Source organism: Saccoglossus kowalevskii, chromosome 21 (genome assembly GCF_978046115.1).
Source record: "Saccoglossus kowalevskii chromosome 21, keSacKowa6.1, whole genome shotgun sequence".
In the NCBI taxonomy this organism is placed as follows: Eukaryota; Metazoa; Hemichordata; class Enteropneusta; family Harrimaniidae; genus Saccoglossus; species Saccoglossus kowalevskii.
In genome coordinates, this window is record NC_140661.1 from 15,273,192 (window position 1) to 15,291,535 (window position 18,344).

Here is an 18,344-nt window from a genome sequence, read left to right on the forward strand (position 1 = left end):
CCTTCATAAATTATTGGCAATAAACCGTTTATATCAACCTTTTTCAAGTGCACGTACACTTGCCGCCTAAAAGATTTTACATGCTTTAGTTCTGGTTTCCTACAACCAAGCGGGATCGCTCGAACAGAGCTAATAACACGGCCATAAGGTGCCAGTGCGTGTGTAATGGCTTCATTTGGTAAAAACGGAGGGACATTGGAGAGTATCAATTTTGTTGAAGGACGTACTAGCGGTTCAACAGCAATGTGTTGATCGCCAATATTAAGACCACATGCCGACAAGAATTCAATGGAGGTGATATCAGACAGGAAAACAATGACAGACCTGTTCATGCGAGATGCTGCTACAATATTGTTTCCCTAGATCATTTCAGCCACGGCTTCCACATATGTGTTGACAGGCACGCCTTCAATATTCTCACATCTAATCGCGTGGTTGGGAGTGAGTCTGCCAGATGGTGTATGGAATTGCTTTGTTTGTGCAGCGGCCATCTTTCCCTGCGCTCGACACCACTCACCAAGGACCAGAACAACACCAAAAACCCGCAACACGCGGGCAGAATCAACTAAATTATTTACAATGAATGACACTGGATATTTACAAACCGATATATCAAATAATTTACAAAATAAAGCGCCTACAAAGGCCAGAATTAGCTCACCACCACCAAAAACCAGGAGCTCCGCAAAAACACGTGCGCACACCTGTAGTAGTAGTAGTAGTAGTAGTAGTAGTAGTAGTGATTTTTAATAAGCAGTTTGACAAGGACAAGTAACGTAAATGAAAGCAATAAAACGTACAACGTTAAGCTTTGGAACCCTGCAAGTAGGCCAGTCTCACTGGTTCTCACCACAAGGAGTTACTATCCCCCCTACCAGTCCCAAAACAGAAATAAAACACACAACAAAGTTTAAAAACTACGTGATAATACTACCAGTTGATTTATTCGTGATGAAAAGTGGACATGATTTAAAATGACAGTAGGCAGGTTCAGTGTGTGAAAAAACAATACTTTATTTGAGATTTGACAGTCACCCGTGACACGACGTGGCGGAGCGTACTCAGGCCAGAATTAGCTCACCACCACCAAAAACCAGGAGCTTCGCAAAAACACGTGCGCACACCTGTAGTAGTAGTAGTTGTTGTTGTTGACAATATCAATAAATACCACAAATGCCACAATGAGTAGTAGTTAATGATTGGTTAAATGTTCACTAGTAGAATGATGAACAGCAGAATGGTAGAATGTTCCCTTGATAAATGGCGAACCAATGAATTGTTGAATAAGTGGTCAACGAATGGTAATTGACAGTGAATGAACAAATGAATGGTCAAACTGTAAATACAGAAAAAATAACAAACACTAATAAGAATACAATGCAGAAATATCACAATAATTCAAAGGGTATAACAATTTTCGTAAGGAGTGCACCATGCATAACAACAAATTTTAATTAGATGGCCAAGCATGGTGCGTAGAAAACCCTTTATAAAACGAGTGATGTACAAGAATTTCTCACTGTACTTTATATATATATATATACCTCAACTAACAATAATCAACATTTGAACGGGTATTCTCAACCAGAAAAGGTACAACAGAGAACCTTAAACTTGTTTACATAAGTTGCAGACGAACGTAAGATCTATTCAGCAAAGACTGCACAAGTTTGAAGTCTATCGCAATGAATGTAAACTCAACAGCATTTACGCGAAATATAAACTCATAATATCTCACAATAATCTCGAATAAGTCTGCTTGTAGTAGACAACTCAAAAAATTAACGATTTATGTAACTACAGGGCTTGAAATTTTTTATGAAAACCCACTAGCCCAGGACGGGTCACTAAGATAATCAACTAGCCCTGCCCAAGAAATCACTAGCCCTCAATATTATTGTCATCAATTTTTATTATTATGACACAGTGTACATACAGTATTGTATTTTTTAATGTGCATTTGGTATTTACTTATGAATCTAACTTTGAAGAACTGTCCAATAATATGTTATCAATTTGATCATCCGTATTTACTTTATTTTTTAATTTATGTCCACAAATGTGTCTCTTGCGAATACTGCTCTCTAGCCATTGGGTTATGCTACTATCTGGATTAAAGTCCTTCAAGCATGATCATTAACTGATTGCGTAGAGACTCCTGTGTCAGTGAAGTTCTTAGCTGAGTTTTAATGATGTTCTGCTTTGAGAAAGCTCTCTCACAGCTGGCTGTACTGGGTGACACAGCCATTACAAATTCTACAAGTTTCAGCATATCAGTCAGATGAGGCGGCTTTATTTGCAACATCAAGCTATATATATTTACAAGTTTTGCTGTACGCCATTGTCTGCAATGTACCTTCAGTGCAGGCCACTGATGAATAATTCTATCTCTCTCACCTTCTGAAAAATATGTGTGTAGGTAATCCATAAGTAGTTGTGAAAGCTCATCTTTACCATATGCAGCTAGAAGTTGGTTATCTATTGGCCACTTCTGAAAGTTAAATATCATGAGAAGTGAAATTGGCTTTTCCTCCAATATTTCAAACCGTTTTTTAATGTACTTTATTGTGCTATCAACAACTTTGTCTATGTATGTTGCATCAAATGCACTACTCGGTTGTCTTCCCTGTGACTTGTGAAGTTTAATGTTACCAAACATCAGTGTTTCATCATTGAAATTGTCATTGAACTCATTCATATTCTTGCCAGGATATGCTTTTAATGCATTCAATGCCAGGTAAGTCTCTTCTAGTCTGTCTGGTATTTCCATTATTAAAAGTTTCTCCTCTTGGAATACCTTGGATAGATTTGCTAATATAGGTAAGTAATCAAGCAGGAAATGGAGCAGTCTTACAAACTTGATTGCAGTGATAGTTCTGTGGTAGCCCTTTGCACGGCTTGAATTATCAGTACTGGAATTTTTATCTGTACTAGCATGTTCCAGGTGAGTCACAACAGCCTCATAATTGTTCTTGATAGCTTTTACTGCTCGCTCCTTACTGGATAGCCAGCGTACTTGCTTCACTCCGCTTATGTGAGACAGGTCATGTTCCAAAACATCAGAACTGTCCTTCAGCTCTCTTCTTCTTTTAGGTGAGTAGTGGTAAAACATGAAGAGTCCTTTCAGGGTTTCCTCAAAATTACCCATGACAGCCAGATTATCTTTGTTAGCATCTAGAACTGCTAGCTCTAATTTATGAGCAATGCACTGTAAGGATATCAGGGCAGGATTTATGTCAGTTAATTTTTTTGTAACACCATTTTTATTACCAAAATTCACTGACGCACCATCAAAATTAGCCATTACCAAGCTTTGCTTAATTTCCTCATTATCAGGCTTGAGTTTTTCAAAACTAAGTCCAACCTGTGATAACCCAGTATCCAATGCTTGCAAAATACCATCAGAATTTGCTGCTTCTAGTGGTACAATATCAACTTGTCTACATACTGGCATGCTATCAGTGGGATTCACATATCTCAGAAAAACAATCTCCTGCTCTATCACAGCTGCATCAGTTGACCCATCACCAAGAATGCTAAGAAAGTTAACCTCCATTATCTCATCTTGTATAATTTTCTTCAGACATTCAACAATAGAATTTAGAAACATTTTAAAGCTGGCTATATTTCTATAATTTTCTTCTATTTGTAGGCCATTTAGCTCCTGAACTTCACACATCATTTAAAAGTCAGAAAATGGTTTTCCTCTTTTCGCAATTGCATAAGCAGTTCTAAATAACTTTCTCAGTTTCTCCCTCTGATCGACATTTAATTTTGTTACTGCCTTGCCTATAGGGGTTTCTGTCAACAGATTTGGGCACATGTTAGCCTGGTAGTTTTTTTCTGCAACTTTTTTCGCCCCAACATCACGAAAATAGCGACGAGTACATGCCATGTGTTCTTTTGTTTTTTCATGTGATTTCAATGGATCCAACCGGAAGTTTGTTGTCCCTTTAAATAGCGGACTGCTTTTATCGGCCAAATCAGGGTATTGCTTACAATAAATGCAAAACATGACATCATCTTTATGACTTATCCATGGGCGTTCATCAGACCATGCCGGAATGAAATGACGTTTCCTTTTGTGCCTGTCATATTTTTGGTCACGCGTTAGCGTTACCGTATCTCCACAATTTTCACCTGATGACGTTGACGTAGGAGTTGGCAGTGCGGCCGTCGACGGTTGAGGCTCGTTGGAGTTTTTGTCAAACTCTAAATGTTGTCCTACAACTGCTGAAGACACTTCAGTCTGCATACCAAGGCCTGGTTCGTCATTTTTTGGGACTTTAGCCCATAGACTTGTCAATGTTCGTTGCATCGCAGTGCTTACAAAATGACATATACAAAAGGAGGTCACAGTTCATCAGGCAACACGTGGTAAAACATTTGACTGTTTCAAAATGGCTTACATGTGCAACATTGGGACGGTTTCAAGGTACTCCATGCCGTGATGTCATTGAATAGGTCATCTGATACTATACATGCGCAGTGAGTTTATGGAATACGGAAGTACTCGTTGTAATATTTTCTCGCGTTATCTGGGCAAAAATTGGTAATTAGGGCAACCAAACTGATGGGTTTAACCGAAAAACTGCTGTTACACGAACCAGATGACAAATTAATTAAAAAAAGTGATTTTTTTCAGGCAGTCCGTCAGACTAGTAACGTTCATAACTGAATGGTCCGGCAAGCAAATTCATTAGCCCGAGCGATCGGGCTACCGTAATTTTCAAGCCCTGAACTAAACTTACCACGCTGGGAAATCTAGTAGAGTAATTTTGACGTACAATTCAGTGCCCAACAAGTAAAATAAAAATGGCGGTTCTCGCAAAACACGAGACTTTCGCAATACACGAACCGCACTAATAATAGATTACTGCCACTGGTGGCGCTCTAACCACAGGATACTGTGGTAGCTTACATTCCGGCCCCCATGACCCAAAAGGTCATCAACTAATTAATAAATGTAAACTTAGCAATTGTGATTGAGGTTTACGATAGTACAATATTGTACAATACTAGAAATTACAATGTATCAAACATTTGAATGAAGCGAAGTCCATTTATATAAACAATCGCTAATAGGTAATAGTCCGTAATATGTTGTGTGGTAAGTTCTTATGCGAGATTGGCTTCTAACAGACAAACTTTAGCAGTAGGGCGATCATAATTCCCATTTGTGTTTTAATTTGAACAGTACGAACAAGTCCGTCATTTCCTGGGTACACTGGGGTAACAAGTCCTAGAGGCCAACGGTTACGCAGTGTATTTTCGTGCATAATTGACACAAGGTCTCCTACTTGGAGATTTCTCTTTGTTTGAGTCCATTTTTGACGTTTTTGGCAGATACTCCTTGAGCCACCTGGCCCAGAAAACATCGGCAAGATGTTGAACTTGGCGCCATCGTCAACGATAAAGATCACGCTCAATAAAATTCCCTGGAGGTAAGGTAGGACCTCCAAGAAGTAGTAACAAGTGGTTTGGCGTTAAAGGCTTTGAGTCAGAAGGATCATGAATTTTAGCAATACGATTTGCCACGAAAGTCTGAAATCTTTGATCATTGTTTTTTATGTACGGTGATTTGTATCTCTAGGTGATGTTTGATATGTTGATCTAACTCAGTAGCTCTAAACGTGGAATACTTGTTGATTTGTGTGGAGCTAGTCTGCTCTTTGACATTACTAAGCGACATTCATCGTTGCTCTTAATATATGAAACAGCGCCATATGCTATTTCTGAAGCATCGGAGAAGTGATGCAGTTGTATTGCTGACGAGGTTGTCAGAACAGATGGAAACAGGCATCTTGGAATAGCCAAGTCAGATAGTAGTGGAATGGCGTCTAACCATCTTTGCCACTAAGTCGCTATATCTGTAGGAATGGTTTTATCCCAGTCTATTTTGAGATGACATAACTCCTGGAATAATGCTTTCGCGTTAAGTACAAATGGGCCTGCAAAGCCCAAGGGGTCGTAGATGGAACTGGTTATACTTAGTACACCTCTCTGTGTCAATGGTTTGTCAGCTGGCCTAGTGTCGAATGTAAAGCAGTCCTTTTCTATGTTCCACAAAACACCTAGTGTACGATAATAGGGTAGATAATCTTTGTCAAGATTCAGCTCGTGTAATGACTTTGCCCATTCATTGGTTGGTATAGATTTCATTACTTCCTTGGAATTGCTAAGCCACTTTGTGAACTTGAAACCTCCACGAGCCAATAATTCCCTAAGCTCAGCTGCAAGCTTGATGGCAATGCTCTCGGTAGGCACCGACTTAAGGCAATCATCCACATAGCAATTGTGCTTAACTGTCATAGTTGTAAGCTCACTGAAGTAATTTTTATTGTCTTCTGCTACCCGTTGTAGTGCGAAATTCGCAGCCCTGGGGCTCCACACTCCACCAAAAAGATGTGTGGTCATATGATAGTGTTTAGGTGATTTGTCAGGATCATTTTCTTTCCACCATAGGAAACGAAGAACATCTCTCTCATGAACCGGCACTTTTACCTGATTAAACATGCCTTCAATGTCAGCATTAATGGCAATAGGCCCTTGGCGAAATCTAAGCAACACCCCAATAAGTTTGTTAGTGAGTTCTAGGCCCTGATTGATGCAGTCATTTAATGAGGTTCCTGGCAAGTAGCAGAACAATCATAAACAATACGAACTTTATTTGGTTTGCAGGGATGCAATACTGGGTGATGCGGGAGATACCACACATATCCATCTTGTCGGTAGTGGTCAGTGACTTCTTCCGCGTAGCCATGACGTAGTGTCTCTTGAATACTTTGAACATATTTATGTTTCAAATCAGGATTTTTCACTAAGCGCTTTCCCAACAGGTCTAAACGGTGCTTTGCAACAGCGTAATTATTTGGTAGACGTGGTGGATGCTCTTTGAATGGAATGGGTAGACTGTAATGGTCACCATCTATAATTGAATGTTCATTCCATAACTTAATCACTTGTTTATCAGTAACTGACAGTAGGTTGTCGTTGATACATGCTGGATCATCCAGTTTCAAGAACTTCTTGACTGCAAGACGTAGAGTGTGGTCAGAATGGACATAGTTTGCTGAAATACATGTAGTTGTGAGCCCATCGGCTATTGGACCATTGAGTGTCCATCCCAGACCAGTCAAAGTAGCATAAGGTCCCCCTGAGTTCCCACTGCATATCTCACGAGGGGCAAGTATATCGGGTTGGTCAAGACCAATTAGCAAGCAACTTCATCAGATAAATCAACGTCTGGCATGCAGATTTCATGAGTAATGTCTTGCAGATGAGGCCATCTGGAAACCTCCTCTGATGAAACTAAGTTATCAAGGCTAACGTTCACGACACAGTACTCCACTGATAAGGTATCCACTCTGACGCTTGGTATCCTCAACTCGCAAGTTCACCGAAAGGGTGTCGATGTTAAGATTCTTAGACTCCAGTGTGCTTAGCTTAAAGTTCATGTTGTGTGTTTTGAGCCTTAGGGCTGATATCAACCTTTTGGAGCAGAATGTACCATTGGAGCCGCTGTCCAATAGAGCGAAAACATGCATTGACAACTGGTTGTCTTGGTTTGAGACTACAACTGGAATAATGGGTAACGCGATCTTGCTTTGTTGAGGTTCAATTGACTTTCGAGTAGAATTGACATGAATCACTTGTGGTTGATCATTAGTAGCTGGTGCACTCACAGTTGCTTGTTTATGTAGTTGGGTAGTTTTATAATTGTTATTGTGATCATTGTTGTTTGCTGATAAAGCAGAGTGAAGCCAACTGTTGTGTTTTTTACCACATCCAGGTACCTTACATACCAAATTGTGCGTACAAAACTCACTTATGTGATCTTTCATGAAACAATTAAGACAAAGTTTGTTTTGTCGTACAAATGTCAATCGTGCTGGTACTGACATTGCTCTAAAGGCAGAACATTGATTCAAATAATGTGTATCATTACATTTTATACATTTAATACTAGTGTCTTTGGTAGATTTAGTTTCTGTTGACGATGAAGTTGCAAAAGACTGCCTTGTCTTAGGTTTGCTGACGAGGTTGGTATTAAAGTTGTTTGGAATAGAGTTGGTTTTAGATGATGTATCATATGTAAGTAGATTTCCAAAGACTGGATCAGATCTCCTTGTTGTTTCTGTTTCAACGAGTTTGAATACGTCATCCAATTTAGGCAGACGTCCTGACTCAGTAATTTCAAAGTTCTTCGTTAACCATCTTCTCTTTATGTCATCTGGTAGTTTGTCCACTATACTGCGTAGCGTGCTACCCGAGTTCAGTTCATCTTCACACTTCATAGCTCTAAGTGTGTCCCTACAACTGCGAAGGGTATCTGCAAAAAAATCTGGTTGTTATCTTTAATGTCTTTATAATTTAGAACTTTGTTAATTCAGGCTTGAGCAATGGTATATGGCTTCCCAAAGCGCTTTCTCAGTATGGTCATGGCCCATAACCAGCAGCTGTATCAGGGTTGCATAAACAATGTGAAATGGCACCTTTAGCTCGGTCAACTGTGTACTGAAGCAATCTGGTAAGTTTCTCTTCATTTGATACAGTCTCTTTATCCACAATGGTTGAAAACAGTCTCATGAATTGCCAGTACTTTAATGGGTCTCCATCAAACTTGATGAGATCGGCAGGTGGAAGTCGTATAGAATCAAGATGTGACTGGTACTGTTGTCTGGATAATTCCAACATATCCCTCATGGATGACTCAAACACTGGAGATACTGACGAGTCACCTGGAGTTGTTCGTGAAGAGATAGGGGTAGAAAACCGCTCAGATGAACCAGTTGCCAATCTATATCCAAGCTGACTTTCTCGTAACTCAACATCTTTGAACTGTAGTAGTTTTCTCAATTCATCTTTCTCCTTCTCATGTCAGAGTTCTATCTCTGAATGTTCTTCCTGTTGTGGTTTTAGTCTCTCTTCCTGCAGACTCATGGCTAAATGTCGCAAGTCTTGAACATCTCGCAGCACAGACATGCGATAACATGTTTAGGCATCAATGTCATCTTCATCTTTGAGTGTTTCATGATATTGTTCATGCACCTCAACGAATTTGCCAACTTCTTCGTCTAGCGATATTAGTTTCAGATCTAATGCTTCAGACTGACCCTGTTCTATGGAAGTATGAATTTGGTTGATTAGTCGTGTGACATTTGCCTTTGCAACACCTCGCTGTCGTTTCAGTTTAGCTTGAGCAGCTGTGTTAACATCTTTATTGTCGGACATCTTTCCGTCGTGTTTGACTTTTAATGTAGCCAATACAATGACAACATTAACAGATTAATCATTATATATATATTTCCCTTGTGCTGAACGCATTCACCACTAATGGTTACAGGTAGTTGTTGTTATGTTGATAATTGTTATTAAAGTTAGCTGGTAGTAGTAGTAGTAGTAGTAGTAGTAGTAGTTGTTGTTGACAATATCACTAAATACCACAAATGCCACAATGAGTAGTAGTTAATGATTGGTTAAATGTTCACTAGTAGAATGATGAACAGCAGAATGGTAGAATGTTCCTTTGACAAATGGCGAACCAATGAATTGTTGAATAAGTGGTCAACGAATGGTAATTGACAGTGAATGGATGGTCAAACTGTAAATACAGAAAAAATAACAAACACTAATAAGAATACAATGCAGAAATATCACAATAATTCAAAGGGTATAACAATTTTCGTAAGGAGTGCACCATGCATAACAACAAATTTTAATTAGATGGCCAAGCATGGTGCGTAGAAAACCCTTCTTAAAACGAGGGATGTACGAGAATTTCTCACTGTACTTTCAAATATATATACCTCAACTAACAATAATCAACATTTGAAATGGTATTCTCAACCAGAAAAGGTACAACAGAGAACCTTAAACTTGTTTACATAAGTTGCAGACGAACGTGAGATCTATTCAGCAAAGACTGCACAAGTTTGAAGTCTATCGCAATGAATGTAAACTCGACAGAATTTACGCGAAATATAAACTCATAATATCTCATAATAATCTCGAATAAGTCTGCTTGTAGTAGACAACTCAAATAATTAACGATTTATGTAACTAAACTTACCACGCTGGGATATCTAGTAGAGTAATTTTGACGTACAATTCAGTGCACAACAAGTAAAGTAAAAATGGCGGTTCTCGCAAAACACGAGACTCTCGCAATACACGAACCGCACTAATAATAGATTACTGCCACTGGTGGCGCTCTAATCACAGGACACTCTGGTAGCTTACAATGGGCCTTCTGTTTCTTACTCGTAACGATCTTATTTATTTATTTAGTTGTGTTGGGTACCGTTTTGTGAGGCGCGTGACATTCTTTGTTTACTTTTTATGTCTTTCTCGCGTGACACGCCGTGACCATATGTACATGCGGTCTTTGCTACCCACTAATCTTAGTGAGAATTTAGCTTGCTATAATACATTGTTCTCAATGAAACTATTAAAATCGCTAGTCATCGCATCGTTGTCGTATTCGATGCGAGTCCCTTGTAGCGTGTACAGCGCTGTGTTACGTACATTGTTTGTTTGCACACACTTTGAGCACGTACTACAGAATGTCTCATACTACTTTCAAATCAAAGATTTACGATTACGGGAATTGATCTAATATGTAGTTTGACAGCGCAGTATATATCAAGATCGTATTTATTCTCGTTATGCGCTCCTTCACAGTGACGTGTGCTATCTGCAATAGGGCAAATGTTTTATGTGTGTTAGAATGACTAACATGTGGATATATACTACCGTGTCCTGTCATATATCGACATAACGTATTCTGGCTTATTCAATGATTAATATCACGTGAAGCCTAGCTATAGAGGATACACATGTCATTGGCACTTCATGGCTATGAAGAGTATATGGGAGGTGATTGGTCATTTAACTTATGACAAACATGCATTACACCTAAAATATATTAACAATATTGTATGATGAATCTAGAACATAAATTGATTACATTTATTACTCGTATTATCACCTATGTACTTGATTATGTGTACATTATATTGGTCCATGGTTAATTATTTGACTGCATGAGCAGTGTCTTATATAATAATGATTGACAATCATGCAAGAATCGATGTTAATGCGATGTCATAAACCCCGTTACAATGGCTGGATACGGTTTGGATCCTTTATGGACATCTCCACTGGATAGTGGTCACTCACGGCTAATGCCTGGAACAAATGAATGCGAATCAAATACAAAATACAAAAGTACAGATATCCAATTATATAACTATGCCGCTTCATGAACGTTCAACTACATTCGACAAAATGATAAATGTTGATAAATGCGTGCGACATACCAATGTGCGATTCATCGGGGTGTCATAGAGGTCTTGGTCATAATAAAATACTTTAGCACTTCCTGGTAGATACGCATCTCTGAACCCCTGCCCATGAGTCACTAATCTGTCAAGAAAACGTGGTTTACGTAAATTAATATATATGAATGTGTTAATTAAAAGGACACCGTTTTCTCGTTTCGACATGTTCTATACGAGTCCCATGTGGCGTATACAAAGTAATCTTAAATTCAAATACAGAGATCTGTGGAATGTTTATTTTTTAAAACCAAACTGGTTGTCTGTGTAGTTTTAAACAAACTTTATCACACCTCTTGAGTAATATATGTTCAACAACTATTGACAAAACAGATGTTATTGCAATATGACGATAATTGTGCTGGTAATGTCTCCAATTTTATTTTTCAGGAGCGGCACTGAAATAACTTCCATCATAGACCGAGGGAGTGTTCTGTGTACAAAGAATGACGACATACACATTGCATTGACAAATGTGTACTCACACTGGGATTAACATACTTCAAATGTTCAGCACATAAAGTGTATTAACCCACTGCACAACTTGTAAATTGTATTCATCCATTTTCAAATTTGTTTACTTGGCGGAGTTTATAAATCACACAAGGATGATACGATATCTTCCGCCGTGCTCAATCTTGTGCCTTGGAACACTGTCACTTTACAATTTGGAGGTGGGATGGGGTGGATCAAATACTTGTTAGCTGTGTTTTACCAGAAAAGCTTGAAAAACTAAGAACAGCTAGATGATTTTACTATTCTGCTATTAATGTTTGAATGTAATCTAGTGGTATACTGCTACTTGCCTGTCATATGCACACGAAGACGTACGAGCTAAGTTGGTCTTAGCATCATCGTCGATTAACCAAGTGAAAATAGGCATTGTTCTGTAACTGATCTCCTTCCAATCATGCTCTTTAACATAAGCACAGTCAGCGTTGTAATCTCCACCAATCAAGACATTCTATAGACAACAACAACTTGAATAACTATTTACAATACATTGTGTTGATGTACCCAGTAGATGGTCACAAAAGTATGCGAATTAAGAATTCAGTACTGTCGGTCATTTTACCAATTTCGTACGTTTTCATTTGTTATGTTAGAAACGTGTCATGTCTCAAAATTTTACTGCGTGACATGTGGTTACATAATACGAATTACATCATTTTTGAATACGACAAACATGTATTATAGAATGTTAAAGTAAGTTACTGATTTTTTCGTGTTTTTTTTTCGAAATAAGTACCTCGTCTTGAAACTGTTCTTTTGCGTCGGCATTAACCTTTGTCAGGTGATCAATTTCTGACACTGCATGTTTTGGCCTTGTGTGTATGGCACCAAATACAAAACGTTTGAGTACTGAAATAAAACAGGTTATTACTAGTTTGGCTCAAACCAAGCTGTCAGCACCTATTTACAAGATGGCCTCCAATTCTAAAATTTCAAACCTTCTTTATAATATATGTAACAATAACAATTAATTCAAGTTGACCAGGTGAAACTGAATACATTGCCATTTGCTTCCTTGATATGATTTGTGCATGGTCTTTTTGAGTGTATTAACTGTTGGAATAAACTATTTATTTAAAAACAAAGAAGTTACATTCCCCACTGTATAATTATGAATCTTTCTTTCGTTAAACTACTAATCATTGTATTAGAACATTGTTAACAAAGCAAACAATTTTATATTGGTAACTATTAGCATATCACTGAATCTAGTGTCGCTGGCGTGGTTCAATTTTGTGAGTTAGCAATTAGAGAAGTGACGTGATTTAAGCGAGAAAATACCTGATTCTGTTGTTGAGAAATAAACCATGTAGGGGTCGCGGGCGAAGACATTGTTCGGGTCACTGTACGTGTAATTGCCCAAAACCGTAACCACGTCATGCCTCGAGAACAAACACAAAAAAACATGTCAAACAAAGTAGGCAAATAAACTTAAGTGAATTATCCAAACAATTTTGAATATATTTTACGTTTTGACCTGAAAATGATAGTCAAATACCAATACCAATACCAATCATGAATTCCTAAATTAAGGTCTTTCATATTTTCAATTTAGTGAAGCAGACCATTACAGGCCGAATTTAACAAGATAATATAGTTAAAATCTCATTTCAAGAAACGAGTAATTACTACCTGAAGTAGGGAAATGTATGATGGTGAGGCCATACACTAACATGGGAAAATACAAAAATGTACAAGTTCATGACATACTGTAATTTGTATATACCGACAAAAATGAATATTGTGCTTCTACCTGTAATAAAAAGCATACTGTTCAGTATCTCGATACGTATTACCAACACGTGGCCCCAACTGCAGAGAGTATTTACCATTGGTTTTACTGCAAAATAATTGAACATGTATAGGGTAAGTATAGAATATTCCAACATTTTTTTTCTGTATCACCATATTCAGGACATACCATAATTACACTGTCATTATACTTGAAACAATATTGCATGTCATTAGTATGGAAACAACACATTTTGGATTGCGGGACTATAATTATTTTATTTGGTATTAATATTTTGCGATATGAAATTACAAATACTTAAAACTATGTTTATCAGCCTCATGATTATATAAACCATTTGTATAATTTTGAAATTTGAAACATTGTATTTACACTCGAAGATAACTAATAACTATGTATTTTCCCAAATTAAAATTGTATTTCAGATAATAATACTGATTAACTGCCTGACTGAAGTCGAAATACCTTACTGTGCCAGTGAATTAGCAATTGTTTCAATCACAACATGTGATGCCGCGTGAACTTTTCTAATAAATCGCACCCCCTTAGTGATAATGCACTTTTGTGACGTGAAAAGAAGTATATTGGTGAAGGCAATGTTGTTCAACAACTGTGTTTGTAGTTGTTTGTCATAGGAAATGCTTTCAAATCGATATGTAAGCCTTGAACTGCCCCCGTCACCCTATAAGTCATATAAACACTAAGCCAATATCGGGCGCCATTCATAAGAAAGATGTATTAAAGGTAAGCAGCTCACTCTCTCCCTCAAAAACTATTTTCATAAGCCATTTTATAAGAAACCATTATCATCACTTTGTTTGATTCCCGCGTCTTATGTTTCTTTGAGACAGTTTCACGCCACAGGTGTTAATATTTTTAATGTATGCTGACCAGGTATGGTAACTTGTATCATCACCAGCGAGCAAGTGATACGGCCATTCGCAGCCCATGGATATTTCTAATTTCACTTTATCAGTTTACATTCTAGCTATCTTTAAGTCTGGAAATAAGATACAACGATTGAGGCACAAATAGAAGCATCCGTCTTGGACAAGGAGTCATTGAACTTTGAAGGAAATGCGAGATGAAGCGTTTTCCATAAGACGCCTCTACTCTGTCGCCCAACATGACTGACGAATAACACCAACATCAGCTGAAACGCATCATCTCCACCCTGAACCATATACCATCATTGAAAAGAAATCTGTTGATTACATTAGCAATTTTTTTGAGTTAACAAAAAAAAACAACAACAACAAAAAAAACAGGTTCAACCACTACTGATCTACAAGACCTGCAACAATATACAAGACGTAACAATCTGGAAATGCATGGCATTCCACAACAACCAAGAAGAAGATATAGATATGGATGTGTTTGCAAGTCACAGGTGCCACCGGAATCAATATTACACTATAAGACATTGACGGGAGCCATCGCTTACCACCAATTTTACTGTTATTCTTACTCAGTTGACCAATTCAATTCACATTCTAATTTTTCAAATCATTCTAATTTTTCTAATATAAACACTAAACTTGTTGCCTTTTTGAGTGACATAACACACAATTTTTCGTTTAATTTATTATTCCAGTTAATTACATGTAACCGTGACATTTGAAGAGTGGGGGTGTAACAGTGCGTTCTCGTGTCCTTGTCTTTTACACGTAATAACACATAAAAGTATACACTGTGAATCGATTATGTAGAAACTTGCATAAACAACAAAAAGATTTTTCTAGGCGTTATGTACCGTACACCCAACACCCTATTTCATAAATATTGTGACAGTTTGCGCCTATGTCCACAATAGTTGTAGGCCAAGGGTATTGATTCTATTATACTTGGCAACGTGAACATTTAAAAAAAAAATATTATTCTCAAGTCAACGTGGTTAAGGTTGAAGGCAATTATGGGTAATGTCTTGCGCTATCACTATTGCGACCAAAGCACGATTATTGCGGACTTGAACGAGATAGTATTGCAACCATCACTAACCGACACATTCATTCATTCGTTCATTCATTCGTTCATTTATTCATTCATTTACACTTACACGTCAGATTGTCATTTCGACATAACCAAGTATGTATTAGTCAGGTATGTTAACTTGCAACCACAACTTGCATGTCTGATTGTCAGAGTTATTGACGTTGCATTCTTTCACTTACTCGTTTAGCTCTTTTAAAAGATCGTACACTGCCACTCCATCCTTGTCACAAACCTCTTGCACCGCACATATATCGTATCGTATGATAACCTGTAATGATAAGATTAGACAACGGTGTCGTTTTTGTGTCAATTAAGTATTCTACCAATAAGCTGGTCCATTCAGATAATATATGCCAGGCAGCATCGGCTAACAAAAGAGTTTCATTCTAACCCATGATACGGAATCGAGAAGCTATAACTTATTGTTGAAAGGCATACAATGTACAGAAGTCGGTTTGTCCACTATAGACCATCTGTTAATTTAAATAAATGAAATAAGACTTTTAGTCGAAATGAAGAGCAAATTCCAGATAGTGGAGTAAGTAATAGCGATGAAACAATAATGCCAGAAAATGAGGTTCCTAATAGAGTTTAAATATTAACTTGTTGTTTGTTTTTCGCTTATATTGCGACAGTTTAAAAGGTTGCTAATGCCATACTTACGTCAGTATGTCCACTGAAAATAAACTATATGCAATAAACACAACAAATATACTGTAGTATGTTCGATTAACTTACGTCCACAATAACCTTAACAACTGGATCTTTACTCATCTTGGATGTACCAAACTTTTGAATGTTCCATGCAGAAATGTTAACACTGGATTGAACACAGGCAGCTCCAAAAACGAGAATAACGAAAGCTATGGTGATATTCATATTGTTCGTCTTTTGGCTGTTGTCGCGCGATGCTGGTAACAAATGTTTAGAATGTAATTATACATTCCAATATATAACCACCCATTACATAAATCATGCTGCTATGTCAGTGACGCCAATATCTGAATGCGTACAAGACATATATGCATATTATATAGACAACAGTATGAAAAAGTACCTTACATATTCCGTATTTGTCAGGAAATAGGTCTTCTAAAACCACACCCATCTGAGGCTGAAAAAAAACATGCTGATAAGCAGCTGCTTCAAAGATAAGTTTTCACACTGTTTATGCTATTCTGTCGAATGCGTGTGACAAACATTAATTAATCAAACACATACGTCACTGTGATTGAAGAGTTAGGGTATATATGTAGATTGGCTCCTCACTGACAGCTAGAGAAATATGCGTTTCTTTGCGGATTAAACACCGTTATCTTGTGTGTAAAAAACCTTATAAATACAGCTGTCCGCATATCTCTTATTATATCTGCATTAGTGCCCTTTACCGTACTATGTGCGTGTATTGCATATGAGCACTGGCCGTTGTTGTGTAGGATCGGGGTTGGGGTGGTTGGCGGTCACGCACTATTAATCTAGTTATTAATCAAACAATTATTGCCCGCCCACTTCACTAGTACACATGTTATTCGAATTGTACGTTCCCAACTAGTTAGCGTGATGTAGCGACGCGTTTGACGTCTGCAGTAACAAAGTCGCTTCTTGTCTGTTCAAATTTTTTGCAATAACCCTTTTATTTTGTCTGTTGCTATATTGCATGTGTAAAATACAATAAGTTGGTAGTTTACTAATATTCCATAGTGTATGTGTACTATATGTAGATGGGATATTTTGTGGGGAGGGGAGCCATTTACGCATGATGGATTTCACGTAGCAAGCATGCATGTGTCACAATTTGTTTTCATAACAGTAGGAATATAACTACGTGCGTTGTCTCTTAAAATAATGCGAGCAGTTGATGGAATACATTCTCATTGAACGTTGATATGGCCCCTGGTTAAACATCCCGACTCTAGTTATGGACATTAAGATGTGGTTAATTGACATCAAGATAGGGTGAACATACATCACAATATGGCGAATGAATGTCACATTATGGTGAATGTACATCACAATATGGAGCAGTACATCACAATATAGTGAATATCTCGATATGGTTAGCATACATCATGATAGGGTGAATGAACGTTGCGAATTGTCATCATCTTTATACAATCTTTGGCAAGGTGCAGCATCCTTTATTTTATGTTTTTTGCCATATTACATGTGCATATAGTGCATGGAATCGTGGGAAGCAATGGTGTGCACGGCCGTGTGATAACAGTCATAAAGGGGATCGGCAGGTCATACTTGTTTTCAACACTTGAAGGACAGTTGGAATCTACCATGTGTGCTTGTGATTTACATAAAAATGGTGTATAGAACTTTGGAAGGAGCCTTGGAATCTACCATGTGTGTGTGTGCTGTTATTTGAATAACAAAGGATGATCTACTGAGATGCCTATGTGACACAGCTGCTAGCAAGATCACATTCTGATTGGCTCATGTGGAAACCCAGGTGGTGTCACTGAATCTGAGCCATTTATGCCTACAAATTGGACAGACTGAGGACAGTTGGGGTTCATCATTTCAACTTAGTATCCTGTGTGCTGCTGCTACAATATTGTAAGTGATGTAGGCTTCAACCATCGTATTGTGAGACTTGTATGAACTGCTTTGCGATCTCCTGCTTTCAGCGGTGCCCTCCAGAATAACAGCATTCCATCTGCAAGACACCTGTATTTCTTCGTTGTTATGTTGCATAAGCCATTGACTGTCATCCATTTCTACAATCTGGAACTGTGAGT

At 37.9% G+C, this 18,344-nt stretch overlaps 2 protein-coding genes and 1 pseudogene across 2 annotated transcripts; all 3 read right to left on the reverse strand.

Annotated features, from left to right (window-relative positions):
• Positions 1–1,892: 1,892 nt before the first annotated feature.
• On the reverse strand, positions 1,893–3,679 carry LOC102804027 (zinc finger protein 862-like; annotated as a pseudogene).
• Positions 3,680–5,856: 2,177 nt separating this feature from the next.
• Positions 5,857–8,297, reverse strand: LOC144360065 (uncharacterized). The gene is made up of 3 exons (XM_078012978.1): positions 7,331–8,297; positions 6,785–7,033; positions 5,857–6,629 (listed from the first exon to the last, which is right to left on the reverse strand). The coding sequence occupies exons 1-3, from the start codon at positions 8,295–8,297 to the stop codon at positions 5,857–5,859; spliced, it is 1,989 nt and encodes a 662-aa protein (XP_077869104.1).
• A 2,639-nt stretch (positions 8,298–10,936) lies between these two features.
• Positions 10,937–16,476, reverse strand: LOC102807811 (deoxyribonuclease-1-like). Its single transcript, XM_006821941.3, has 8 exons — positions 16,336–16,476; positions 15,777–15,865; positions 13,606–13,692; positions 13,134–13,234; positions 12,589–12,701; positions 12,146–12,303; positions 11,322–11,427; positions 10,937–11,190 (listed from the first exon to the last, which is right to left on the reverse strand). Exons 1-8 carry the CDS (start codon positions 16,474–16,476, stop codon positions 11,119–11,121), a joined length of 867 nt encoding a protein of 288 aa, XP_006822004.2. The 3' UTR covers positions 10,937–11,118.
• Positions 16,477–18,344: the final 1,868 nt, after the last annotated feature.